General features: G+C 38.4%; 1 protein-coding gene and 1 long non-coding RNA gene across 7 annotated transcripts; one reads left to right on the forward strand and one right to left on the reverse strand.

The window, feature by feature from the left end:
- The first annotated feature begins 46 nt into the window (after positions 1-46).
- LOC117621776 (zinc finger BED domain-containing protein RICESLEEPER 1-like) lies at positions 47-1150 on the forward strand. Its single transcript, XM_034352326.1, has 2 exons — positions 47-788; positions 909-1150. Exons 1-2 carry the CDS (start codon positions 47-49, stop codon positions 1148-1150), a joined length of 984 nt encoding a protein of 327 aa, XP_034208217.1.
- Positions 1151-2021: 871 nt separating this feature from the next.
- LOC117622113 lies at positions 2022-4621 on the reverse strand. 6 transcript variants are annotated; one of them, XR_004584944.1, is made up of 6 exons: positions 4433-4621; positions 4216-4244; positions 3271-3366; positions 2859-3004; positions 2495-2570; positions 2022-2323 (listed from the first exon to the last, which is right to left on the reverse strand). It is a non-coding gene; the product is annotated as an uncharacterized LOC117622113 (long non-coding RNA). The 6 variants fall into 6 exon arrangements; XR_004584947.1 differs by having other exon boundaries at positions 3271-4091; XR_004584948.1 differs by having other exon boundaries at positions 3281-3366; positions 4116-4244.
- Positions 4622-9663: the final 5042 nt, after the last annotated feature.

The raw sequence follows: 9663 nt of genomic DNA on the forward strand, positions 1-9663 counted from the left end.
GGTCAAGTTTGTGAGGTCCTCACCTTCTCGGTTGAGTTACTTCAAAATGTGTGTTGAGACGGAAAAAATAGAGTGCAAGGGGTTGGTGGTGATGGATGTGCCCACTAGGTGGAACTCCACTTATTTGATGCTTGATGCGGCATTGAAATTTCGAAAAGCTTTTGATAGAATGGGGGATGATCCCGATTCTTCCTACTTAATGTACTTTAAGGAAGATGAAGGAGATGACAAGAGAATTGAAGGCATTGAAGGAAGTGGGAAAGGGAAGGGAAAGTCTAAGACTAATAAGAGGGTGGGTCCACCTAGTGATGAAGATTGGGAAAAAGCCGTGACATTTGTGATGTTTTTGAAGACCTATGATGTTACTTTGAAAATTTCAGCTTCTTTGCATCCAACATCACACTCAACCTTCCATGACTTGCTTGCCATAGATGGGGAGATTCGGGAGTTGTATAGATATGATGTTACAATTCCTATTGAAGAACGGACAGCCATGGATACTCTTTTAAATGATATGGCAGCATCAATGAAGAAGAAATATGATAAATATTGGGGTGAACTTCATAAAGTGAACCCATTCTTGATGATAGGAGTTGTGATTGATCCCCGATTCAAGCTTCGCAATTTGAAGCACATCTTTGAAGAAATATTTGAAAATGATCCTACTTGTGATAGATTGGTGGCTCAAAAGACAAATGAGGTGAAACAACTTCTTATGAATATGTATGAAGTGTATAAGCCTAGTAGTAACAATATGGGTGCTACTAGTACTACCAATGAGAGTGGCGGTAGTACTAACAATGAAACCGACTCTTCTTTGGTTTTTGGAGGTCGTAAACAAAAAACCATGATGGAAAAGTGGAAAAAAATTCAACAAGAGAGTGAGAATGTGGTTATAACACATGAAGTGGATAGGTACTTGTTGGATCCACTTGAATCCATTGATGAGGAGTTTGATATACTAGGGTGGTGGAGAATAAATGGGCTCAAGTATCCTACTTTGGCATCAATTGCAAAGGATGTGCTTGCAATCCCTACTTCCACAATAGCTTCGGAGTCTTGTTTTAGCACAAGTGGGAGAGTGATTGACTCGTTTCGAAGCTCATTGTCTCCTAGGATGGTTGAGGCTTTGATTTGCTCTCAAAATTAGATAAGGTCCGAAGATATATCTTCATTGCAATATGTGCCAAGCATTGAGGAGATGGAGTTCTATGAATCAATTGAAATGGGTAATATTTCATTTCTATAAGTATATTTGAATCCGATTATTTTCTTATTTTTATGTGTTCTAACTCAAATTGCTTTGATTTATTTTATTAAATTTTGTAGAAATGGGGAGTAAAACATCCATGACAAATTTGAATAAGACTCTTCATTCTTAGTGTGATGAAGATATGTTGGAAGGTATTTTTCTTGCATCTTATTTTATTTATAATTTGTTGATGGTGAAACTTTGTGTTAATTCTTTTAAGTGTTGTGTAGTTTGTTTTGTTAAGGCTTTGGACGAATAGATGCAGCAAATTTTTTGCAAGGATATTATCTTTATGTATATTTTTGTGATGGGTTGTAATCTTTAATTTCATAAGTTTAATTTGGATTGCTTGCTTTATTTGTGTATTATTTTTTGTAATGGTTTGTAAGAGATTATATTTAATTTCCTTAGTTAGTTAGTTGAATATGCGAATGTGAGATTCATTTAGTTGTTTAGAAACTTAGATTGGAATGATGGATTTTTATAGGTTGAATTTGCATAATTTCAAGTTTTGAAAGAAAAGTTAAAAGTGATTTGGGCTTGTTCATAAACACTTATTAGATTTTGACAATTTAACTAAAAGTAAATATGATTTGGGCTTTTTTTTGTTGAAAATAAATATGATTTGGGATTTCGAAAATAGTAAAATTAGGCTCAAGCCCAAACCGATCACAATACAGAATCGACCTGAGAACCGACGTCCATTTGCAATTCGACCTATTTTTTAGTTTTACAAGAGACCCGACCCGACCCGAGAACTGAGCTCTCCTTTAGGGTTTAGGGATGCATGTGGTGGACCTATCCTTAGGACTATTACATTAATATTTTCATACTGAAAATAGACCAAGTATTGCAAGTGGTCAACCTCTTTAACAAGGATATTACAGTTATGATATTAAAAACCAAAAACTTACTTGGAAAAGAGAATAAATACAGAATTTCATTAAGCTCCACCTTGCTATTCACCATTACCTACCATTCAGCTCCTCCTTGCTTGACTTGATTCGCCATTGAGTTTCTCCTTGCTTGATTGGATTTGCCACAATCACTCAATTGAGTATTGGCTTTCCTCTGTCCAAAAGGTAATTGTAAGGTACTCTCTATATGCTAAGGTATATATCAATATAAATAAAATACAAACAGAATGCCTATAAATTGGAAACCAAACTAATTTGCATATTATCATTCATTTCATTGGTTCTCTCAAGATCTGGAAGTGAGTTTTCACAGTATTAACTCAACCTGGTAAGAACTTTGCAAGAACAGACAATCTTTTAGCACCGGGTCTCCCAACTTGCTTGATTATGCAGTCTTCTTCCTGATATCCAGAAAATGTGAAGAATAAAAAAAGGGAAAGGGCAATGATCACATATCAGTTTACCATAAGTAAAAGGATTATTTCTCCATTGTTACAAAAGAAGTAACTTTCTGATTTGAATGAGTAGACAATATAGTAATTAAATTTCGCATTGAAGAAACAAATGGGAATCAATGTACATAATCTCTTGGAGTTATTTCAATCAATGATAAATCAAGATCACATAAGCATTCAAGAACCAATAACAATTTGATAAACCCACGTCAAAACACAGAGATATGCACCAACCTAGTTGTGGTTTTCAAACAGAACAGCCTATAAAGCTTTAGCCCATGGCCTTAACTTTCTGTCCACTGAACCATATCCTCCTCATGATGCAAAGATTCAGGACTCTAGACTATCTCTCCACGTCATTTGTTGTTAGAGAAAAATACCTGCAACATATTACCAAATAAGTGTCCAGCTAACGTGTCTATTGTACCTTAAAAAGAAAGACATAAAATTAGAAAGAAAAGAAAAACTCCAACAATAACAAATAGAAGCCACAATTAGTCAAAGTAGTGCACCAAATTTAACCTTATGTCTCTAACTCTAATCAATACAAAATTTCATCAAAATAAACTAAATTTATCAGATAAAAAGGACTAATAAATATATTTTAGGAATATACATTAAGATATAACATGTGCTCATCAACAACCTTAAAATACCATTAATTAAGCTCCTTCTCCTTGACTTGGTGTAGTCTCCCATTTGCTTCAAGGGGCAGCTCATCTTCAAGCCTATTTCCATTCCTCTACACCAAATTTTTCCAAGATATTAAGACAAATTGTACCTAATGTCAATTGTCATGTACAGCACTTGTGCCTCTGTTATATGAAAATTATGAATTACCTCAACATCCATGTGTACCACAATTGTAATGGATATTTTTAAAAGATACATCCACAAGCTCAAGGAAGTTAAAAAAAAAAATGAGGAGAATCTAAGAGTCATGAATTAGTAAATTCGAGGAAAGCAGAAGATGACATTTAATCATAATGCTGCAGTTAATACCTACCATAGAGATAGATGACCATTAATAATCAAGATAAATGGGTAAAAGGGTAGGGACTAACTCAAAATTAGCTTAAACAGTAAATGACTACTATGTTGCTACTCTTACTACTGCCTAGCATGCGAATCCCTCCTATTCATTGGTTTTGGTCAATATATTTGCATTTCCAGGCTCAAAGAAGCATCTTCGTATCAAAATATTTGTTGCAAAAACTGCCTCAATCCTTCATTTGAATGAATGCGTTAACTAATTAATTAATTAATTAATTAATCTCCTTCAAAAAGAGAGAGAAAAAAAACAAGGAATTCAAGCATTAGGAAAATGTAGCAAATTTATGATGACAATTGAAGGTTAGTGCAAGTGTAGATAAGGGCAAAGTTCATATCTTGAAATGCAATATGATTCACAGACTCCCTAATTATAAAGAAATTTGGGCTAGTGCGAGTGCGCTGTCAAATGGAACCCTAAAAATGATTCAAACATGTCACCTTTGAAGAGTCCAAGTTCACAATGAAAAGAAGGAGGCCAAGAGTGACTTCGACAGAATCACAAACACATATTCAAAAGTGGCTTCGACAACAAATTTACCTGAGTCCAAACAACTAGAGATTTCGCACCTGTTAAAATCCACAAGATACTGATTAATTAATCTGGAAACTGAAACTCATGATGCAGGGATTCGTAAATCAATCGTTAAAATACACAAGATAGTTCTGCTTTCAAATTTTCAAACCTTCCAAAAATTATCAAATTATAATATGCAGATCAAATTAGGAAAAGAAGAGGAGAAAAGAAACAACTACACCTTTCGCCTTTGAGCTGGAGGAGGCAGCGGTCTGAGTTTGGTTTTATGGGTAAAATTTGGGGGTTCTTCGTCTGGGTTTCGGTAGGGTCATTCGATGGTGCAAGAGGCAATTAACCGGACCGAGAGGTTGAGAGAGAGGGCTGAGGGAAGACTGCGGTGTGAGAATATATTAACGAATAAGATGGAGAAGCGACGTGTCAATTGCCGAAGGCCAATGGACATCGTCATAAAGGTTATTAAGCGAGTGTATTCAATTGTGATTTTAAAAGATTATGTTATGATAAATAAGTCTTGTGGTATTCAATTAAGACTATTAAGAGTTTATAAAGAGGGTTATTAAATCTGGTGGTATTCAATTAAGACTTTAAACAAGTAACAAAAAGTCTTATGATATTCAAAAACTTGTTAATTTTAAAATATTTTTTAAAATGCAGAATATGTGAGATTTTTTTAGTAAGAGGTATAAATACCAAACCTTTATCTCAAATCCCACCTTAACCCATCAGATTTTCACGTGGGACCCTTTTTTATTCATTCCTTCCTTACCTTGACCTCCACCCAAGCAGTTGTGCACTGGCCCTGACGACCAAACCACCAATACCTAGAGCTACTTGCTGTTGGGTGTAAGCAACGACCTTCCTTCCATCCTCATCTCCCTCTCTGTTGCATAATAAAATCTTGTGAATTCTCTATCACCTTCAACCCCCAATTCACCAATAAAAATCTCAACTTTGTTCTCTGATTTTTCTGTGGTGGGGCAGTGGGGCACTGATGAGATAGAAGACATGGAGGGGCACATAGAGAGTTTTTCTGTTTTTTCCCCCCTCTGATTCTATAATTCACCAATAAAAATCTCAACTTTGTTCAATGACATGTTTGATTCTAGCTTTGTTGATTCTCCGTCATGCACAGAAATAAGAAGTGGGTTTGTTGCCAATGTGTATATTGGAAGATCTTTGGTGAGTTCGATGGTAGATGCAGTGAGTTGTAGACTGTCTATAGGGCGTTTGATGAAATGCCTATGGGAAATGTGGTGCCGTGGAGAGCTAATTGGATTTTATATACAAAACAAAACCGACCAAAAGTTTGTAAGATGTTATCCAAACCCCTTGATTCTCAATATAAAGAACATTTCACAAACATCGAGTCCTAAAGGTGGTACTAGTTTTAATATGTTACCATTCGACCAATTATTCAATATAAAGAATGCGGCCTGGGCACCTATAACACCTAATCTCTCCATCTTTTGATTCTCACAGAGCCAAAAATCCTCAAGGTAGCCTAGTATAGACATTATAGAATACAGCTAACCCTAAACCTTGAAAGAACTACAAATAGGTAATGTATCTTGGAAGGCAAAGATAATGTATCTTGGGGATGTCAAAGATGGTGGGGGGCTTTTATGCACGATTGTTAGTTATCTGTGACTTATTTGTTGACTTATTCAAATAATTAGTCACAAAATTTATTAATCCATCCCTAATAGTACTTTGTATCCATTTCATTGCTCCAAGAGAACTTACTCGTGTACGGTGTGGAGAAGCTGACGGCAAACAATAAGAAAAACAAAATAAACTATCACAGGGAGAGAATAAGCTCTCACATAAGAGAGAGAAAGCTCTCACCAAAGGTGAGAGCAAAGTGAAAGATACATTGTAGGAAATAGAGGGGATGTGAGGAAGAGAGGAGAGGTGGGGGAAGGAGGAATTGTGGTGCTGAAATATTTTTTTTGGAAAGGGGGCTAGGGTTATGTTTGTGCAAATAATCTCGCAGGAGAATATTCCCTTCTAGATCCTTCAACCTTCGATCTTCCTTCTCTCTCTTCCTCGTTTCCTGTAAAATAGATTGGAGTAAATAGACCACACCCGGGGGTATTGGCCAAAAGCCCTCCGATGCTTAAGTTAGTTCGAGTGTTTGTAGGAAAACAATAGCTAAGCGAAGGGTACGAAGTTGTATGTTGGGCGTGAACCGGGCAGCCTGAGCCATGTAGAGAAAATATGGGGAGTGGAGAGGGAGAGAGAGCTTTGGATATTTTTCTCGAGTATTAAGAGTAGGTTTAGATGTACCTTGAATGATGAATGAGGTCGTCTATTTATAGGAGCCTCGGGGCTAGGGTTTCGTAGAGAATATGATGAGTTTATTCTCTACCCAAATTCATAGGGATCGAGTCGAACTTGATTATATCTCTTTATTGAAGATAATATCTTATTTAATGATATTATCTTCTCTTTATTGAAGATAATATCTGAATTAACGACATTATCTTCTCTTTATTAGGATAATATCTAAATTAATGATATTATCTTATTAAATAAAGATAATATCCTATTAATTAAGATATTAATCCCTATTAATTAATTGGCCAGATAAACTGGTTCAATTAATTAATTTAAGAGAAAATATTCTTTTCCACGTGGCGTGCCGTGATTGGAGATGAAAATATTTGCTCCCACAAATGCCTCCTAGCTTTTGCATGGCGCTTGTGTGGCATGTAGGAGATGAAATTATTTTTTTCGGGCTCTCCAATTGTGTCTGGGCTTTAATCTGTGAGTTGGACTCCTTTTGCAAATCGGATTCCCAATTGGTGTAGGCTTCTGACTGTTGTTGGAGTTGGATTCCTAGTAGGAATGAGCTTGCGATTTCTCCTCGACCCGAGTTGTCCTACTTTCTCACATCGCAAACTTAACTTCTCTACTTTCTAGCTTGAGAAAGATCTTGGAGAATTTTGTACTGCTTGTCAAAAAGATGAGTTACCGTGCATCCCAAAGTAAGTCGAGCACGTAAATTTTTTCTTCGTCTTCTCTTTTTTTAGGCGAGGACTATCTGGGTGGGACCAGGCTGGTTGCCGTCGTGACTGGCGGCCAAAGACGATTGGAGCGGCCACTGGTGGTTGCTGAGCGACAATCAAGAGGAAGTTAGTGGACTGCCCTCTACTGAGGATGTCGAGAGATGAAAGCAGGATGGTCCGAACCCTGATGATCTGCCTGCTGCACAAGAGGAGTGCTCTGCTGAACCCCCTTCAAAGAGGAAGGCTGATGTCAAGTCTTCGAGAACTCAAGCTACTTCTTCACATGAGAGGAATATGTCTCCATTTAGTAAGAAACCAAAGCTCCCTTCTGCTGAGAAGACCAAAGTAAGAGCTATTCTCGCACCATCTGCTAGGGTCAAACATCTTATTGGTGCAGATAGCAAGAAGATTGGCGGTATGCGCAACATTAAGGATGTTCCCTTTAAGCTTTTTACTAAGGAGTTTGGAGATCATGATCTGCTTCGCGAAGTAGTTCGTGCATGGTCTAGCTCACCCGTTGAGAAACAAAGAGATGCAGATGCTCATCTCCAAAGTTTGGGTCGTCTGCATCAGTCGAAAAGTGGAAGTCGATCTGAGCAGTCTGCTCATCCATCCAACCATCATGTTTCAGCTATTGAGTCACGAGCAGTTAAGCATGGAGTTGATTCATCGTGGCTAATTCCTTTGGAAGTGAGGTTGGCAGAGGCTAGGAAAGCAAGAAGTCATTTGGCTGGGAAAAGGGCTCTTCTGCAACGTCAGCAGCTGATCCCAAGGTGACAAGTCCACCCCTGCAGGGGATGCAGGCGTGTCTGATCTGCCCAAGATGAACTTTCTATCAAGTTCATCCACTTGTGCTTAGCTAGTTGATCAAATCCGTCAGGCTGGAGATGTTGCTACTTTCTCAAGTCTTTCCTTGAAAAAACGAAAGGAAGCAACATTTCATCTCCTTCAAAAAAGAGGTGGTGGCAGACGTGGAGGATCAGGCAGGTGGAGCTGCTGAGAGTGTGGTTGATCACGCGAATGCTTAAGAGTCTGCAGATCAGGGATCTCCTGTTGGTTTCTAGGAGTAGATGAAGACTCCTTTATTTCTTTTCAACTTTTGTAGTCTGCTATTTGTTTAGAATAATTAGTCTAACTTGACCATCTTCTTTTTGTTGAACTTGGCCAGTTGGTCACTTTACTATGAAAATTTCAATTATTTTTTCAACTTCAATTTGCATGTTGTCTTGTGAATTGCTTGAATAACTGGCTAGTGTCTTGGTTGTACTTTTCCCTTAGGATTTGGGCAAAAGCCAAGGTCCTCTTTGAGAGACTCCGGCCGCATTCTGTATTTTTCGGAGAATGCTTAGAACGCTGCTGGTCGTTGCCCTGCGTTTCACTTAGGACGTTGCTTATGGACAACTGTATGACTATCTTACCCCCTTAGGAAACAAATAGGAACCTAGATACCTCCATTAGGAAATTCCTAGCGCACCCTGCGTCTTCCTTAGGAAACGGATAGGAACTTGGATATTTCTTGCAGGAAGCATGGAAATTTTAAGAAATTCCTGACACCCTGCGTCTTCCTTAGGACGTTGTTTTGTGGGCTGCTATATGACTATCCTGCCTACTTACGTCTCCCTTAGGACACTTTTTGTGGGTTGCGTGTCCTGAAGGACGCTGCTTATGGGTAACCGTATTTTGTTGTGGCATATTTTGGAATTTGCAGTAGTTGCTTCTTTTCTTCATAAATGTGCAGTGCTCAGTCATCTGCTGGGGACTGAACATGTAGGAAGAAGCGTTATGGATATTATCTTTGGAGGTGGCAGACATTCCATTGTTGTGGATATAGCTTCCTCTGCCCCCAGACCGATTGATTACGTAAGGGCCTTCCCAATTAGGTTTCATTTTTTTAGACCCTTATCTTTGTGTAGTGATGAAGGCCTTTCTTAGTACAAGGTCGCCTGGTTGAAACTGCCTAATCTTGGCTCTTTTGTCGTAGTAAGACTTCAACCGCTGGTGATAGGAGGCGACTCGGACAATGGCCTTCTTACGCTCGCCTTCAAGCAAGTTACGGTTGAGCTTCATCGGCTCGGAGTTCTGCTCAATAATGCCCACTTTATTGCCCATGGAGGAGATAGTGACGTGAGTAGGAAAAATCGCTTCAGTTCCGTAGGCGAGGGAAAACGGGTTTACTCCAGTTGATCTTCGCTTGGTGGTGCGATAAGCCCATAGTACTCCAGGGAGCTCATGTACCCATTTTCCTTCGGCACCTTCTAATTTCTTCTTTGGACAATCCAGTATTATTTTGTTGGATGACTCGGTCTAGCTGTTGCCCTAAGGATATCTCGGTGTAGAGAGGTGCTGCTTGATGCCATACTTTTTGAAGAAGGAGGTGATATGCTCGCCAATGAATTGTGAGCCATTGTTAGTAACTAGTGATTGTGAGCAGTCAAACCGGCAT

This window comes from Prunus dulcis, chromosome 3 (genome assembly GCF_902201215.1).
Source record: "Prunus dulcis chromosome 3, ALMONDv2, whole genome shotgun sequence".
Taxonomy (NCBI): Eukaryota; Viridiplantae; Streptophyta; class Magnoliopsida; order Rosales; family Rosaceae; genus Prunus; species Prunus dulcis.

Excerpts from the sequence above, each read along its gene's own strand:
- LOC117621776 (XM_034352326.1), top strand. The coding sequence starts at position 47 with ATGTGTGTTGAGACGGAAAAAATAGAGTGCAAGGGGTTGGTGGTGATG. Across the intron at positions 789-908 it reads TACTACCAATGAGAGTGGCG|TGGATAGGTACTTGTTGGAT; the intron begins GTAGTACTAACA and ends TAACACATGAAG.